The 19,821-nt window shown below is 39.5% G+C and overlaps 1 protein-coding gene across 1 annotated transcript in view; it reads right to left on the reverse strand.

Moving 5' to 3' along the window:
• The window catches only part of LIMCH1 (LIM and calponin homology domains 1), a 178,925-nt gene that overhangs the window by 83,688 nt on the left and 75,416 nt on the right, over positions 1 to 19,821 (reverse strand). The window contains exon 3 of the mRNA XM_071556571.1: positions 14,566 to 14,635. Coding sequence (XP_071412672.1) covers positions 14,566 to 14,635 — 70 coding nt within the window. The remainder of the gene's footprint in view (positions 1 to 14,565; positions 14,636 to 19,821) is intronic.

Genomic DNA, 19,821 nt, shown 5'->3' on the forward strand with positions numbered 1-19,821 from the left:
ATATGCCTTTGAAGGGCCATTTGGAAAGCAGGATTCATGGATTACATCTGGATGCCAGAGCAATTTGCAGTTATGAAGACTAAGCTTTCAGGAGGAATAAAAAGTAGTACAATAATTACCGTATTTAAGAAGCAGAATTTCTTCAGATTAATGGACATAAAAACAGTGATTAAAACAGGAGAGAAAGAAAAGAACACATCTTTTAATACAGTGTATTTCTATTGTAAGACTTTTTCCCAGCTCTTTCACAATGCCTTGATTCTGGTTCCTCTGGACAGCAGAAGAGAGGACAGAAAAGGATCTCTCCTCCTACAGAACAGATATTCCTGTTATTTAGTTTCCTTCAACACATTCGAGGTGTACTTGAGGCATACTACTGCAACATTCTCTCTCCCCTTGGAATGCACAAAGCAACAAGGGTAGAAGGATGAAGACATGCATCACACCAGGTCTCTAGGATCAGGAACTAAGCAGTGGAGATGGCAGAAATAGCTTGTCTTGTTTGTTAGTGAAGGGAATAGAAAGGGGAAACAAATCAGCTATCACTGATAATTTATTCTTAAAACTTCAATTTATATCCTACCCTCTGTCCTTGCCAGACTTGAGATAACCCTTTGTTTATTAGAGGAAAAGAGCCAATTGTGTTTATAATTCAGCTTACCTGAGTATAACCAGTGGCTCCAGCTCAGAACAGTCACAAATAAGGCCAGCAGAGATATTCATGCACTATCAAACAACAAGCTTCCAACTCCTCACCTGCTACTTCTGAAAACTTTTACAATTTAAAGCCACATTAAAAACTTAGCTGATGGAATTTATAAAGGAAAATAGTAAATTTAAAAGAAATATGATTTTTTCCTTTCCTCAGGAAGAAGGATGGGACTCAGAGTTGATCACAGAGAGGGGTACCTAGACAGCAGAACCAGTACAGTAGAGCAAGTTTATTAGTCCAGGTTTCAAAAGCCATGAAAGCAGCTGTACTGGCTCCAGCACCAATAAGAAGCTCCCAGCAAATTAGCTGATTTAAAGTACTGCAGAGCTCCAGTCCCTAGCATGCTCATGCCTCCAAATCACTCCCAGGCACAGATTTCTGGAGAATGCAAATGTTACACATGGCTACCCAAAATCAGCTCAAGGCCAGCAGGACTTACTGGCTTTGGCAAGCACCTCTACACTGCCCTTCCTAGTGAGAGGGGAATACACATCAGCACAGTACTGCCTTGCTTGAATGCACAGACCTAGCTGATGCTCAGCACTGTGCTGAAGCCTATCAGCCCTTAAATCTGGAGACCCTACTGAGAGTTTACAAGGGGTTTACAAGGTTGGCAGATGTAGCCCTATCCAAATACAAGAACTACAGAGCTATGCAATCACCTTAGGTGGTGGAGGAACACTGCCTAAACTGCAGCACACCCACCCAGGAGGCACCAGGCCCTGGTCACACACATCTGTTCATGTACATGCCAACCATCCCAGAGATGCACAGGAGACTCACATGATCTGCATGTGACTGCAGAGAGCCTGGAGAGTCAGCTAGCACCTGAGCAGCACCCATTTGCTGGGGCTTTTTTGCTACCTGGAAATCCCCAAATGTGCTGTGCTGCACAGCTAAGCTGATCTCATGCCTTTGGGCCACATGCCTCCAAATGGGAAAGGCACTGGCGTCAAGTTGCTCTCCCACAAGAGCTGTTCTGTGGCTGTCCCGAGCCAGGGTGATAGATGCTGCTGCCAAACCCAAGCAGGCTGTTCATTGAGCTGCCCACACCCACAACACAGAGGTTATCCAGGGTTCTCCATTCTCTGGCATATCCCAAACTCCACCTTCCATTATCCTGAATAGAGTAGTTGACTGGTTTTCCTCTTATTTACTTCCCATCTGCTTCCTAACCTCAGTCTGGCATTTTTATTTCTTCAACTTGTAAAGTTATAAACTACAGGAATATTTGTACACTGCTATAAGAAGAGAATAAATTATACTGAAAGCTGTGATGAAGAGTATTAACCACAATCTTTGAAGTTCTTGGTGTATAATTTGCTTATGTAATAGTTTGTATTAACGTTTAAGTGTTGGATTTCAAATATCACTCATCAGATTTCAGCCAAACAAAACAGAATCAGCAAGGTGAACTACTCTTGGGATGATAAACTATCTGCAAGAATCTTTGATGCAAGTATGAGAACACCAAGAACTCTCAGTTCTTCAAAAAATATGTAAAAGTCTACACTTCAAGGAGTTTCAGTTCTCTAGGATCATATTTTAGAAAGTAAATTTTAGTCAGGATTGGGTGGCTCAAGAGATTGGGTAATAGTATTTAAAAAAGCAAGCGATTAATCTCTGATCAACCAGAGGGTAAGGACTAAAGAGCATTTAAGGTCTCAAGCACGGCTGGGAACTAGCCAACTTAGTCTAATACTGTGGATGCTGACTCTAGGCAGATTCTGGATTTTCTCACGCACAGTCCTCATGCTTATGAGTAGCCTCCTCTAAATTTCACTAGGAGATTCCATTGTTCTCTCCAAAATTGTGCATTACTGTCATGCCTATGAAGAGCCAATGGCAGGTTTGCTAATAACACTGTGCTGAAAAACACCTCGTTTGTCTCTATCCTTTTTTTACCGTTGTCTGTGTGTTGTTTCTTAATTACAAACTCCTGAAGGCAGAGATTTGAGATGCCAAATAGCATGTGGCATAAAAAAGATGAGGAGACTTATACCAGTAAGTTGATACTGTGCAGGGAAACGTATTTTGATCACTGCTGATTGTATCATGCAAACATCTGAGATGCTCAAAAATGGAGGTCAGGCATGTCCGAAGACACAGCTCCAAACTAATCATAATATTGGACTGAATTTTTCTTCTTGGGTTGTTTCAGACAGAATGAAAGAACAAGAAAAACAGGTGTGATGTTGCTGAAGATAAAGTATCACCCATTCTAAAATAATTCTGCTAATATACTGCTTACTCAAATTTTTGTTGGACTGCAACACTTCTCCAAGAGGATGTAATTATCTTTCTTCTTCTTTGTCTAAAATTCTATTCCACTGACATAACAGATTGTACCCAGTGACTACTCAGCAGTGTAAAAATAAAATACAGGCATGCACACTAAAGGAGCAAGATCAGTCTAGCCTGACTGCTTCTCAAAAAAACCCAACAAAAATGACCCCAGTCTCCTATGACAAACTTTATGTCATGTTTCTTTTTTACATGTCTGTCACTAAACACAGATTTTAGTTACAGATTTTATGTGTTCTTTTGGCCAACAACATTTATTTATGTACTCACTTTGCTTTGCCTCTTTATAGGCTTTCGTAAAAGCTCTGACAGAGGTCTCTGGGAACCATTCTGTTTTATTTACCAGTTTGCAACTAGTTTTGCAACTGATTGATGCAATTCCTGAATTCATTCATAACTTTTTTCTGCAATATCAGAATATACACCATTTCCAATACATAGTATTCTTTGAAAATAAACATGTTCAGCATGCCAGAACAGTGTGTCTGTGTCTGATGCATGTGGCACTCTCAGGACATTTCAAGTTATCCTTTTCATGCAGTTGCCAGTTTAAGAAGAAACTACTGCCTGACCTCTTTAGGGTGAAGCAGGAGTAACTTAATGAAGAAAAACAACTGAGAATTGTACAAAAAGGAAATTTTTTTCCTGCTTCTGTGTATGAAAAGTCAAAGTTGTATAAAGTATTTTCTAGATCACAATTTGAGAGATTTTATTAGCTAGTGCTACTGACCTGTGCAGACAGTTTTCTGGCACAATTTTCACTACTTGTTTACAGTACCACCTCAGTTATCCAGAACTTCTTGTTATCCCCATAAGGGTCAAATTCCTGACATGTATTAATTACACTGAAAATTGCCCTGGATTACTTGAAACCTCAAATAACTGAACCTATTCATTCTCTCCTTTAAAAAACAGAGGTCATACTGTATAGTGGTGCTAATACTTTGTGGCTGATCCCTCTAACTCCAGAAATTAATACATAAATGTCACACTTCTTATCTAGCAGGTCTGTCAGCTTTGGTCTGAAAATCAGGTTTGAGAGGCAGAGGACATTTACAGTGTGGTCCTACTCATTGGTGTGGGCTGCAGAACAGGAGGACATAGGAAGGACAGGAAGGTTAAAACCAAAAAAACCCCAACCAGCATTCCTGATCTATGCACTGCTGGCCAAGGAAACAGACCTGCTTCACAGTTCAGCTCTCCTTAGTTGGCAAAATGACCCTGAATCCCTTCTGTAGTCAGCCAAAGATTAGGTACTGCCTGCATGGTAAGTCTGTGTCCCCCTGACACTTCAGCTTTTACAGTTGTGGTTACTGTGCTCCACCTTCTTGTGCCCATCACTGGCAACCAGGCCTGCAGCTTCTCCCTGAAGGCACTCACCAAGCAGTTTCAGAGGAACCTCTACAACTGCATTATAATAGGGCTTGGATGCAAAGATGAGGATGCAAAGACCTACTGGCAACTCATTTATTTAGCCAACAGCAGGCATTAAGTCTAAAACCCTAATGCTGTTGCTAGGCAGGAGTGGTAAAGTTAGGATTGGTTTTGGAAAAAATAGCAAGCTTCCTTCCAACCAAACTAGAAACGGTATTCAAAGGACAACAGCAACAAGGCAGCTTTCATTAAGAGAAAGTATGGGAACTATCCAGGAACGCTTGGTAACACCCGTAGGATTTGTTGGCTCTGCAGCCAAACTACACAGCACCAACCAACCCAACAGTTATAAAAGGCAAGAAGCAAGAGCACCAGCAGCCAGTTTAAGGCTTGAAATTTGTTGCCTCACAACAGGTGCAAGGATGAGAGTCATAATCTGGCACTCAGTCCAAAGTTCCTCCCAACACATTGATACAACTTCGCAACACATTAAGTCAAATAACATCTCTAGCAGTAAAAAGAGACCAAATAATACCAACATTATGAGTAAAAACTAAAAGAAAGGGGAAGAAGGGAAAGAATCGTGCTTACCATTGGCCTTATGGGGAAACACAAGCTTGAGTCTAAATTGTGCATGAGAACTTGTACAATTCAAAGAGAAAAGCCAAGGTCACAAAGTAGCATACATAATGGACTGAAAAAAGCTGAGTACAACTCAGTACACACTTGGGTGCATGCACACATTTAGCAAGTTCAACACTCTTCCCTTACTGAAAACCCTGAAAAGAAAACTCTCTTTCACACATAACACAGTAATAAATCAGCATGCACCATTGTCCCAAAGAAAAACAGACATTTGCTGTCTAAGTAACAGTGCTTCCCACATGAAGATGAGGAGGCAGAAACAAAAAAAAAACCCAAACGTGGCAACAGTGAGGACTTTAACAGAAGGAGACCACTCCAAAGAGTTGAGGATCGCTTCCGTGTTGCAATATTAATTTTCTAGACCATTAGTTATATTGCCTGTCCATAAATGAATATGTAATTCTCCTACTAAGCTGTAGGACAGATTTCCACATGGTATCACACAGCTTTTCAGTTTCAAAAGGTTAATAGTTAATGGTTTTGGTGTCCCTCAGTCAGATAGTTCAGCCTACCCCTATATTTTCCACAAGCAGTTAACTAAGCTGTTTCCTCTGCAGCATTAATTTTAACAGGTTTACAATAGTATCGTTAGACCCCTGGACATTTTAGAGGAAGCGCTTTACAATTGTAAAGTACCACACCAAGCAGGAAGCAAGTGGCTTTAATCCAGGAGCACTGAGGAATGCAGAAGACAAGGAGAATTCAGTGGCAGATATCTCAACCTCTGTGAACTCTGGACCACAGCACCAGACTACAGAATTTTACTGGGTTCTTCAACCAAAGAAATCACTGTGCATGCATCTTTAAGGCACCAGTTTACCTTTTTGCTCGTTTGCTTTAAATCAGGGAAACAACTGCAGTGTGATCTTTGGAGCAAGACATGTACCATCATCTGCATTCAGCACGTAAGCTCCTGCTAGCGACATGCACCATCATCTGACAGAAATCCACTCAGAGTGCCCAGAAAGGTTTTCAGCATAGAAACCGTATGAACAGTTGCTAGCAGACATTAACTGCAATAGACTTCATCAAATTGATTTGCGGCCAGGGAGGGGATTAGAGGCAGCATTCTTCTTGCTACCATTTTCAGCCCCAAGGACTGGGGTGGCAACTGATTGTTGCTTGCTTGCTTTTCACAAGAGAAGGTAAAGAAGTTTGAGCTACTCTGCACTATTTTGAGGTGGCAGATCTATCGGTCTGACCACACTGCGAAAACTCTTCCTGCTTGCCTCGCAGGGACTGGTCAGATTAAGAGGTATTGGGAAGGCACTCTCTCTTTTCACACTTCCAGTGCTGCTGTTACCCGGTTATCAAAATTCTCGAGATCATATCACATGGATCTAGCTCTTCCCTGCAGCAGAGGCTACATGTCACTGAAAAAGACACTTAGGGATCAGAGACAGTATTTATAGTGCAGACCTACAGACTCCAACCTGTGAGAGGCTTTCCAGAATTAGGGTGTGAGAGTACTACTAAGTATAGTTGCAAATACAAACAACCTTTAAACCAAGGATTTAAGGTTTGAGACTTTCCCAAGTTCGTGTGTCCTTTCCTTTTGGCCAATACCTTAAGGAGCACATCCAAGTTTAAACTCTGTAGCTGCAATTTCAGAACTCTTTACACTGATCGAATGACACCTCCTTCCTCAAACTGGTGAGCCTCTTCCTTCCTTCCTGCCTGCAGTCCTGCTCATGCTGTATGAAGGGTATTTTTCAGTCAGATCAGCTGCCCACTCCAGGCTAGTAACTATTTGAGTGCTGGTGCTGTCATGGCCGAAGGTGTAGAAAAGCCAAATTTAGAGCACCTGAAAGCAACCATAGCCTTAGGTCTAGTTTTTCTTGTTAAGGACAAAGGCTGATACTTATTTAGCCTCAATGGACAAATACTCATAGCTGTGCTTATTTTATGTGCCTTGGTCTCAAAAGATGCATACACCAGCTAAGTGCTTCTTTTTATATCCTCATTGACAAATTAATCAATTTTGCAACAGAAGACATCAAAAAATTCCCACGTGCCTGGATACAACTGCAAAAGTGCCACATTCATCACAGGAGATGGGTGACACATTCGCAGACTCAGGGCATCCAACACATTCACTGAAAACTCCTGAAGATGCTCCAGAGAACATGGTATTGGCCCAGCTATTAAGAGGAGTCATAAGCTTCAACAGCAGGATTTGTTCTGAAGAGTATGAATCATTGCTCAGAACGCCTTTTGTTTCTAAGACAACAGCTCAAGGAAGGCATTGGATCCTTGACTTCATTAAGTGCAGACTTAAGATACATGGCAAATGGCATTTTGTTTGTTAAACTATCATTTTTTGATACTTACAGATGCTTAGAGATTATTCTTCAAAAGCTTGCCATTTCTGAAATACTCATTCAACCAGAGTCATTAAATCAATCTAATGTAGGTCATGGCTGAACTTGTAGAAGGACTCTTTAGCATCTGAAAGCAAATCTAACAATTAATCCAGTGGGCAACCTACATTTTTCATGGGTATAAAATGAGCTCCAGCTGACCTCCCCAACCCAAGGAAAGACTCTGTCATTTATAGTAAAGGTTAATGCCATGATAAGGGCAAGTTCACATTTCAGCTGCCTAGCATTATAGCTTCAGCAGCACCAATGTTTTTCTTTTTGCCATTTTCAAATGCTATCCCTGGAATCCTTCACTTTATTAAACTTCCTGTGTCAAAAAAAAAAAAAAAAAGAAAAAGAAAAGAAAGAAAAGAAGTAAATAATCATTACACTAAGTCTTTATTTACATCATTTCATAAATAACATCTTTGGGAAGTCACTTGACAGCCTCAAAATAGGTAGACTCTTTGTTTTTAATCAAGCACTTTTTCCTAAACCATGCTAAGGCTGGGCAAGGAAAGGGTGTCTCGGTAAAACAAACAAAATTGTTTAAAAAAGAGAGCCTCTACAGCGACCATTCTATCTTTGTCTTAATGCAGAAAAGGTTCCCCTTATTTCTCCATCTGCATATTAACATTTTAAATTATTCACTATTTATAAAGCTAATTATAAACCTTCTGATTAAATTCACGGTTGTTGGGAGAGCAGCCTAAAACCAGACTGTGAATGACACAGGAATGCCTGTGATATTTTTGTAACTGTTATTTATTATTTGTACTAACATACTGTCTAGGAGTCCTGGCTACAGAGCAGGACTCATGGGGTGAGGTGTTAGACAAAAACAGACTAGCAGATGATCCTTGCCACAAAGAGCTTACACATATTATTAGCATTTGGCCAAACCAAGTCCTGACATTCTCAGCAGGCTCAGGGCACAGCTTAAGCCGACTGAGAAACTGCTGCACCTTTGAATCCTAACCAGTCTAGTTTGGGAATGGATCTCAACAACATGGTGAAGTTTGCATATGTCCACAGCAGCTACGCGTCACAGCCATCCTTCACATGTCTCCTGCAAACCTTGACCCATTTTGGCTGATGCCATCCTCACCCAATAAGCAAACTGTTCAGGGCACTGGGAGTGCTAAATGAGAGACTTCAGCTTGTAACAAAGGACAAATTCCTGGACACTGGCAGAAAGGCCCAGTATCCTTAGCATGACATGGAGTGGTCCCAGTCAACAAATGGCTTAGTTTAGTGAGTGCACTGTTAAGCTAAGGAACCATCTAGAAGAAGGGACTTCAAGGCCAGCCGTGAGATTGGTCTTCCAAGGTCTTGGCAGAGTTCTGGCTGAGGCCAGCGGTGCAGGAAGCACACAAAAACCTGTGACGGATAAATAATGGGCAATTTGGAAGCAAACAAGGAGCCTTCACTTCAAGTTTCACCTCCAGCCATCATAAATGCAACACTTCAGCTGGTAGCTACAGACAGAAGGGACTGCTCGTGGATATCAGGGACAGCTCATGATTCATTTAGGGATGATGAACGTGAAGACAACTAGGAGCTGGCCAGACTCACTTCTCTGAGGGTGTGCATTACAGCTAAATGCAACACAGACCATCCAAAGCAAATAAATAAGGTGTTTTGTTTGTCTTTCTATAGTTCATGTCTTTTATTAATTTCCTGTTGTTTCAGTCTGTCTTACATCCATGTATCAGATTAAAGTACAAACTTGGAAGCCTTGACAACACAGGCTGAACCCAAATGCAGTAGTGGAGTATGTCTTTAGTACATCTGCTGTCAGAGAGATGATTCGTTTCCAGCATTACATGTATGAGAGCTTCAGAGCCAAACCCAAAACACTAGAGTAAGCACACCCATTTCAATCAATAAAATACTAAATGAGATGCCAGCATAGTGTTTTGCATTTGACTCACTAGTTTATCTCTAAATGGGAAGGGAGCAATGCTTTCTGGACGGCATTTTACAACTAATTGGAAGCAATAAAAACCTTTAATCTGGTTAAAAAATAAAGCTGAATTTACATGTAAAGTTTTAGTTTTTATGGGTTTGCATTTCATTTTTCCCCCCAGGGCTACTTCCTCTATGCTTCCTGCCAAATTTGAACTGATGGCTGTTTTCCTCTTCTGTGATGAATTAACTTCAGCATCACTGCAGATTGCTCCACACACTCTGTTTACAAACAGCATGGTTAAGAAACACCTGTTAGTTTACTTTTGTATTCTTCATGTAACTTAGAAATGTTTATGACTACATAACATATCGCTAAATTCATTAAAGAGAAATTTTATAATTTTTGTCAGCTCAGATGGCACCAAAACAAATAAGCAGGAAAATCTAAATGACAAATTAATTTGAAGGCAGAGTCTAGAAAGCTTGGGGAGTATAAAAGCCATATAACACAAGCATAAAAAGACATAATGATGCAAACCATTTAATTTTTTTAGGATACTATTCCTTTAGGGAAGATTCAATATATATTACAGTATGTGATGAGCCAAGGCACACAGGGCTACTCTAAACCACTGGCCAGACCCTAGATACTGATTTAGTCAAATATTCAGGTTTCAGAACTGAAGGCAGACACAGTACCATTCAGTACGGAAGATTCCCAGAGACCACGGCAGAATGGTTTGCATAGCATTTTGTTATGCTGTTGACACTTCGCTTTCTATCAACATTCACAAAAATGTTTTTGGGATGTGAGTGCCAAGAACTTATTGTTTTTAGATAGTTAGGAAATTTTGCTTACGTTTAGTTCACAAGTACCACAACTTACACAGTAAGCCTTTTTATGAATACAATTGTGCTGGGAAATGAATGCATTCAGCAGTGAGTAGTAGTATAAAACAAAGAAACAGAAATTATCATGTATTATCAATCTATATATTGCAATAGGAGCAGGCTCTTTCCAGAAAGTACTAGAATGAAAGGGAGAATGATAAATTTAAAAGAAAAACTGAGAAGATATTCTTTTAAGAAAAAAAATAGTAACAAGAAGTATGAATGGAAAGAGTGATAAAAACAATGCACATCAGTTAAAGTTCTGTGTATTTCTCTATTTTCACTAATTATTTTAACTGTGTGAAACACATGTATTTGGGTCTTGGAATTTTTCTTTTGAGGTTCATATCTGCATGAAAAAACAAGATCTCATTTGCTGAATGTAATTAGTAGCACAAACTCCTGGAAGCAAACAGAATGATGAAATTTCTTCTAGGTAACATGACACAAAAAAATTCAAACCTGTAACTTGTGCAATAGTACAGCATAAGAGCAAACTACCAACACCAGCAGGCAGGTTGCTGTTCTTAATAAGGTTAATAACAAGTTCCCAGAGAACACTTTGCCAAGAGAAACTTCCTAGGAAAATAATCAGACAAAAAAAACCCAATCTTGTTTTCAAAGGACCAAGCTTTCTTAAACAGCACGTTACAGTTCTGTTCATCTGGGTGCACTAACCATGCAATCAGGTGACTGCTATCTTTTCCAGTGCTAAATCATACAGATGTCACAAAGTTGAGGACTATACACAAACTGAAAAGTGGATTCCGCAGTAAACAGAGTTTTTTATTCAGCAGTGCTGAAATGCAAGCCAAGATCCAAGCTAAAGTTCAAGTCTCCATCTTTGTCTTTACTACTTCCTACTATTATATGTGAGAATCTTTCACACAGCCTCTGAAGTAAGTGTCTGAGCTCCTGTGGGGATTGTTCAAGGAACTGAAGTAATGCTATAAACTCCCCTAAACCCTGTCAAACAAAAGATAAGGCAGAAACCTTTTCTTTTCTCACAGAGTGACATTATTCAGGGACAGGAAGCAAAACTGGAATCTTTTTTAAGGGAAAAAAATAGTAAACATTGAGTGGTTAGCATTGTAGAGCAAAGCTTATCTACAGTGATGCTGGTAATGTTTTATTTCCATAAAAGAAATAATAAGACATAGCTGTACAAAAAACTGCAGTTAGTAGAAACCTTAAAAATTAGTTGTGTTGACAATGAACATCATATGAAATGAAAGAAACCAACAGCAATTCACTGAAAAAATTGCTGGTTTTTTAAAAACCACTTAATTATATTCATTGTAGTCTAATAATCCACCTTTGTAAGCCCTTTGCAGCTTTAGATGGTGTTTTATAATTAATAGCTCCGCCAGAATGCTTTTCCAGCCTTCTACAATTAAATACATGAAATGATGCTGTTGGAAAGCTGACAGTCTTAAAGATGCTTAGTATCAATTTCTCACAGAAGAAAATTTCTTCTGGCAAAAAGGCTTTTAGTAAAGACAGTTACTCCAACCTAGGCCTAATAAGTTTTTTGGATGTTTTGTGAATTTACTTTTTGGTGCGAGCATTAGCTTTTAGGATTAATGAATTCTGAACAGTAATGAGAAAACATTTCGCCAAATTTAATACTCTACATCTGAATACCAAACCATAGGTCCTACATTTGCTTTCATTAAAGCAATGTATCATTTGTGCTGTGATAACAGAAGCAGTCGGCACTTCTGGAGATCAAAGGAAATTACGAACAAGCCTGCCAAGCTGAACATATGTAATTCCATATGTAATGCTGCATACAATCCACATCCTGACTCAGATTAGCAACTAGACAAAGATCATCTTTGTGTATTTATATGGCCTGTGTGCTTTGTATAGTGGTGTGCAGATTCTTGAGTTCTTACTTTAACACCACAACACTATAACCAATAAATCCTACTTACATGGTGTTCTGGTATACAAGATCTGCAAATAAACTAATCACATGAGGAAGTCATGGGTGAGAATTTCAGAGTAACTTCAGATTCATCTCATTTTAAATGTCAGGAAAAGTTTGAAGAATTCAGTCTGTCAACACTACACCAATTATACATAATACTTCAGAGCAGTGTTGTGAGAAGTCACTCAAACATGAAATATAGGAAAAATTTTTACACCTGATCATAATCCCAGATGAACACCTCAGCATTCTCTGATATGGGCTTCAAGTTCACTGTTACTTTCCTTCAATAAAGGATACTTCTTAATTTTTCCTTACAATAACAAAGGAGAAAAATAGACCATCATCTGGAGAATTAAACTCAAGTAGGCATTTTCTAGAGCTACATAATATATGACTGTTTGTGTCTCTGGAGATTAAAGATGAAACAAAAGGAACTCCAAGTACTTCACAATTACTCATAAGTTTTAGCTTCAACTCTAAAAAAGAAAATATTATTGTCTCTACTAGAGAACTTATTCTATCAGCTACCAGGAAAAAATTAATTCTGTTAACAATAATTAGGTTACACTTTTTAGGCAGAAGCAGTATCTAGGAGTTCAAAAGCATGTGTCAGACACACAGACATGGTACGTGTGAGTGAACAGAAAAAGATACACCCTGTGCTCAAACATACTCCTGATGTCTGTACTTTAAAATAATACACCATAACTAAGCATAACACACTAGAACACTTGTTCATTTAAATTCACATGCAATTTTTAAAACAGCCACTTACTCACTACTCTGACTAAGAACGGCAACAAAAGTCAGCAGGTATGAAACCAGACACTTGGGAAAGATGGGGAAATTTTGATCGCTTGTTTTGTTTGGACCAATTTATCCACAGAACAGTAGATTAAAACGTTCATTAGTAATGTTCAAGAACTCAGAAGCAGTGAACTTTTATTAATAGCCTAATTATTTATTAGGAAAAATATTTAGAAAAGTAATTTCTAAAGGTAATCAGAAGACAGAAGTACAGAGATAATAAAGTCACTTTAGAACACAACAAAGATCTCCTATATCATTAATAGCATGAAACCTGCTTTTTTAAATAATGCTTTGAAGATACACATCATGCAATTTATCTCAAGGAATGAGAAAAATACACACACATAATGACTTTTTGCTTAGTCCTTCCTACTACAACCACCTTACCGTTGGGATTTTACATATGAAAAAGGAAGAAATTCAGTGTAATTCAATATCATCTTAAAACAGTCATAACAAAAATTGTGTCTTTCCTGAAAGGGAGCCAAGGAAAAGAAAACTGCACTACTGGTACTTTTTGCAGCTGTTTATATCAAATATTCCTTTCAAAGAGCACTGCAAAGGAATAAAAGTAGATGGGTTTTAGAGGCAAAAGAAAGGCACACAAGGAAACTTCAGAGAAAGGGTGGTGAAGATCAAATATTAGATCCTAAACCCAGGCAGTATTCATGCAGAAAGATGTCTGTCAATCTACAAGTTGAAGCCCTCAAATTATAGAACCAATATAAAATGAAAAGTAACATGGTCTCTAATACACTGAAACTTTTTAATGCAGTTTATATAAGGGAATGTTAACTTCAGCTATCAGTAAGTAATACGTTCTGAATCTTGCACAACTAAGTTACAATGTGAGCAGAACAGAACAGAAAGGAACCACATATATATGATTAGTCTAAATCAAGGATGGCCACCTTCCACATGTTCAAGGACCCTTTTATTCCCAGTTACAACTGAAGATAAAATCAAAACAGACATACTTCTATGTGGCTAATCCGGTTAGACCAAACACCCACTCATGCTCCCACCTTCTGCCCCAACAGCAAGCACAGGACTGTGTCATCACTTGAGGTGACCTCCTGAGCACCCTGTGCTCCTGACAGCCCATAAGCTGTCAGCACATCCTCTGTGGTCTTCTTTTCCCTTATACCAGATAATGACAAAAATTTTCTCTGATCCTAAAGTCAATATGAGACAGGTCCCTGGATAGTCCTGCAATGAATGTTATCTGCAGACTGTGGTATTCTGGGGAAATGGAAAATAAGACAATACACAAGTAGGGTTTTCTTTCTTTCCAAAAACTTTTCTTTTTGTGGTGACGGCTTCAATGCATGCATTCCAGTTTTTCTAAAGCTAGCACCACAACTGGAAGACAACATATAACCAAGAAGATTTTCTTCCTTTAAAAATACATCCTGCCTCTTGAATACAGCCCACTTCGGGGAGGGGGGGGGGGAAAGTCTGAAAAGTGACTACACAGAGCGTTTGGATTTCAGAGGGACTGTCAGAGTTTACAAGGTTAGAAGACTTCAAATTACAAAAATAATTGCTTTCTGAATCACACAGTCATAAAGTAAGGTGCAAAAAGCAGCACTGAAATATTTTCCTCCATTTGATATACTCACCAAACCTGCAATGGGGGTCGGTAGTCTATTGATCTTTTTTACCAATCCCGGCTTTATTGCATTCAGTAACCTGTTATGAGAAAGGAGTATTTATGAGTGGCAAGTCACAAAATTTCAAATTATCAAACACTTTCCCCAGCACATAAAGATTTCAGTATGGCTGGAAAGGAGGAGTCTCCCCTTTTTCCTCTCCTGAAGAGACTCATGGGCACCCAAATTCTACCACTGAAATGAAGAAAAACTAGAATAAAAAATATCCACAGCACAGTAACTCAACAGTATTTACTTTATATTCTAAATAGACCTAAATCACAGATTCTGGGTGAATTTTGTCACACCAGCCTCTCTTCATTGCCTACAGGCAGGTCATGCATGGAAGGGCCTGAGAGCAGAAACCCAGAAGGCAGGTTTCCAGGTCTGGCAGTTTCTGCTCTGCAGGGAACTCAGAAAGGATGTACACTTTACGGGTGGCCTGTCTATTTTTCTGAATCTACTTGAAATTCAATGCCATCCTTGCTTATGTTGTGTAAAATGGAGGTCCCCATAAATCACAGATGTTAGAAGACAAAGGGAGTTCAAAAAAACCCCACCTCAACATGGAAACACCATTAGGCCAGTGATACCACAGTTGAACACTGTTCAGTGTCCAAAGATTAGCAACCTCTCAAAACTGAGTTCCTCACCACCCATGAACACATATGTGCTGACATGGCTCATTGTTAGAAAATGACCAGGTCTCTAAAAGTGAAGAATTTTAATTATAAAATCCTGTTGCAACAAACACTGTGTCTTCACCACCCTTCCCCCAAGAGAAAACCCTTATGCCTTTTATCCAAAATAAAATTCAACCAGTTCTATCCACTGGAAAGAAAATCATCAGGTCAAGATACTGACTTCAAATTCAAGATTTTTGAAGAGAAACAAAAATGTCTACTTAAATTAAAAACTTTCTAAAAATGAGGATAGCCACTATAGAAGAGAAGAAGCTCACTTTGTGCTGACATGGTCTCCACTGAAGAGCAGACTCTTCTGGCAGCTTACTATGGTAGTAAAATCATTAATATTTAATATCTGAGAAATCTTGCTGAGAAGTTTATCCTAACTGAAAGAATATTCCTTTCAACTAAAAGCTGACAGTCTGTGATTGTTTCCAACTCCCTACTTCTGAGCTAGGATAACACGAGGTGTGCCACTCCTCAAAGCTCCACCAAGAACCATCTTTCCATAGTGGCATGTCATTGGCCATTTGATTCCATAGGGCTGTGGCAGTTTGCAAGCTCATGAGGGAGTTCATTCCTCCCAGGGTGGACATCTGGCTTTGAAATTATTGTTTTTCCTCATCTCTTGCTTTTTCTATCTCCCTGAAACAACATATAGGCGAGGTGTCTGCGATCACTTGGACAGAACAGGGGAGGAGAGTGGGAGGTGTTATTCTCAGTGTTCTCTATGATCATAGTTGTACATCTGTTCTAAATTGTCCTTGTGTTATTACACTCTTGACGTCTACACATCTCCAACACCATCATATATCAGGAGCGGCAACAAACCCAATGTGAATGACATTTTTGGGAGTTGGGAGTACTTTTTTTGATCTTCTTCAAGTCACAAACCCTCTAACCCAATCCCATACAAATTCCTGTACTATTCCTGCCTTCTGCTTAAGGTACAATCTAACAATGATGTCCGAAGAACAAAAAAATTAATATACTTGTATAGATAAACAACACACTTTTTTCCCCCTAAATGCAGAGAATGGCTAGAAAACAACAGCACACCTCCTATAACCAATATTTTATTTCACTGATGGAAAAAAAAATTACTTGTTTTTTCCCTAAAGACACTATGGTATTTTTTAGCCTCACACAGCAGCAATCTTATAAAACTACTATTTTCCATTTAGCTACTACACCAGCAAGCAATTCAGGAATTTTTTTTCCAGAGGACTTCTTTCCAAATACTGTACACCTCTTGTGATTTCAATCCTCAGTCTGCCTACTCTGTCCCAGGAAAAAACAATTATATTAATCTTATGTATTTCTTTATTACTCAAACACAAATACACCAGGCACCATACCCAATATTGCAGGTTCAGATCAAAAGTCACAGACAATAATAGATAATAAAATAAAGAGGTACATTCTAAATAAATCTTCAAAATGGCTTGTACAGGCTTCCCTTTGAAATACAGAAGGAGGATAAAGTGAGAGGAGGGAAAGGAGCAGGGACAACCAACATTTTAGATGAGTGTTTGGAGTCTGAAGAGGAGGGAAATGGAATGAGGCAAGATGAAAAACTCCAAGGAAGAAATTAAAAGTACTATTAGAATGTTTACCTCCTGTTGGAAACATCTGTAAAAAGTCTGGCACCAAATCCCCCAGGACTTGCTCACTGCAAAATTAGTCAAAAGTCTTACAGAGCAGACAGGACTGCTTCTCAGTTATTGCCTCATCTAGAGTAACAATTCAGATGCCAAGATCTTGAGTGGTTTAAGATTGCTCTGCTACCATGTTATGGGTTTAGCCAGATGGGCCTAAACTTAGGTTTTAAAGTTCAGCTAGGCCTAGGATTGTCAGCTGATTTGAGCTGGACTGAGCTAACTAACAGCTTACTTCTTCCAGCCAATAATATTGTATTCCATACCATACTACAACATCTCAAAGGGTGTAAAATGCAGTGTGTGGGAGTGGCTTAGTCAGTTCTGCCATGGCTGAGGTACAAGCCAGACGTGACCCAGCTTTTGTCTTGAAGCAGGCCTTGCTCTGCTCCTGCTGCCTCTGCTTGCATTTTGTTTGCATTCAGGGAAGTAGAAACGTTTTTGTTGTTACCTTTTCTGTTTCTTGCTATGTGTCTCTTAGAGTACTTACAGATCTAGTGTAATAGACTTTGCTTTGTATTAATTGGGGAGTGGGAAGTTATGCCTTGTTATATACATGTAACTTGTGTAAGTGTGTGTTATATTGTAGTATCCCCTTAATTTTCTCTTCTCTGTATAAATACATGTAGTTAGTTTCAGCATAAACCTGGTTTGAAGTGTTTTTTTCCCTCTCTCCCTCTTCTCTTTCCCTTAGCTGGTTGGGGGGAGGAGGAACCCTTTTCACTCTGTCTTGGACACTTGGCATTTTGCTAGCTCAACCCAGGACATACTAACAGGACTGAAAAGTCTTGCTGTTTATCCAGAGTGTCTCAGTGGTCACCTTTACTCACACAGTTACTGTCCACTCCTGCTTCTCAAAAAAGCCACTAACTACACCTCTTCCTCCATAGCTCTGTATACACAAACTAAATTTTCTGTACTGATCTAGACTCACATAGAGCATGCATCTTGATATGTAAAGTTTTACCAGCTCTGGTAGGTTTCTGCTGAAATGCAGGGCAAAGAAGACCTCTTAGCATTTTGCATTAAAGGACCTGGCACAAGGCCCATGGCCATGGTCCAAGGGAAAGACTCTGCAGGTGAGAAACAAAAACTAACCCACATCTTCACCTGGCAGCCCCTGACAACAGCAGTTCCACACTTTCTTGCCCTACCAGTCCTAACCAAAGGACTTGGCTTCCCTGGGCCTCCCATCCCCAGCCATGTCCTAGTTTAAAGAGTTCTCAAGAGGGAAAACCTGCAACACACATCTCCCCCTGGCAGCCCCAACTGCATCGGCAGCTTCAGCCTGTGTCCCTCTCCCAGTCCTGATCCTAATTTTTGGCTCATTCTGAGGTGAAGACACTCAGACATGATAGCAGCAACCAAGTTCAGGGAGGAAAAAACATTTGCAACCTAAGCTTTCCGCTGACTCCACAACACTGGCACCACTTCCAGCTTCACTACAGCTATAGCTGTATGCGACCAGTACATTAAACCAAACCTTGTATTTCAGTGATCGCTCAGTGGCAGGACTAGTGTCATAGGAACAATGTAAAACACATCAGCTTCTACATCAGCTAAAGCACACACACATTTTTCAGTGCCTTATTTTCACAACATTTACTTACATTGCAAAACTTAACCGTATCACTTTCACACCAAGTCACAGAGGACAGGCAATCAATGTAAGCCTTGCTACAACATACATTTTAAGGCTCTGTTGCCAGATCATGTTAGCCAAGTTACCACCCATTCTTGCAGCAGGAAGGCACCTTCCCAAAAACACATCTAACCAATAGTACAGGAAAATCCTCTGCCTCAGACATTCTGATCTGTCTGTCCAGTTCAGCAATATTGCTCAGACTAACAAAGGCACTATGGTCCCTATGGGCAGGTTCAGACAGAGGGTTGAAGCCTAAAGGTCCTGAGTTGAGGTACTTTGAAAAATGACTTGCTTCTCTGAGTACCCTCCAGCTCCTACTGACCCTGTCTGATACTAACTCTTTCTTCCAAGGAAGCAGTCCTTTTTCTTGTACAGTAAAAATCATCAGAGCTCAAGTCTATTGATCCTCACAAGGCCATCAAGGGTAGACACACTGCTCACTCCTAATCTAAATGCAATACCCCAGTCTTGCCCCAAACAACCACCAGTTGCAAGCCCAGGTTTTCTGAGGCACAAATTTAGTGCAGGTTTTTTACAGCTATGTTCTTCAAACAAAGAAAATCCTCAAGTGGATGTGCATCCTCTAAAGAACAATGCAAACCGTTTGTATTACTTTGTACCACATTCTGCTATGCCAAGGCTGGTGAGCTATTGTACGAATAGTCAGAGTGAAACTGTCACAGTTGGAATACAAGTGTTGGTATTGTTGGGGTTTTTAGTTTGTTTGGAATTTTTGTGAGGGGCTTGTTTTTGTTTTATGGTGAAGGTATTAGTACTATTTTTTATAATCCTGCATCTAGAAAAAGAGATGTCAATGGTACAACTAAGCAGTCCTAAGAGATAACAAAATAGGATGATTTTAAATATTCCATTATTTTCTCCTTTTTCCTTCCCCTTCAGTACAATACTGCTAATGTAAGGTCTGATTCCACATGGTGAGGGAATACTGGTTGAAACAAACTATAAAACAATGTCCTTCCCTACTCTTTTCAAAAGCAGAATGTAGATACATTTCTGCAAGCTTGACCTTTTTAGCAGCTGGGGTTTGAGGTGTAGTAGCTGGGGACCAGAAGATATTTTTGAGGGAGATGGCAAAACAAACTAAAATTTTTTAGAACTCTAGCTTTCGGCCAACTTGTTTATCACAGAAATCATTCTGGAGCATTAACAGCTACTTATGCAAGAAGTTAAATGGGACAGGAAGGAAAAAAAGAATAGAAAGATAAATCCTTCCATT

This window comes from Pithys albifrons, chromosome 5 (assembly GCF_047495875.1).
Source record: "Pithys albifrons albifrons isolate INPA30051 chromosome 5, PitAlb_v1, whole genome shotgun sequence".
Taxonomy (NCBI): domain Eukaryota; kingdom Metazoa; phylum Chordata; class Aves; order Passeriformes; family Thamnophilidae; genus Pithys; species Pithys albifrons.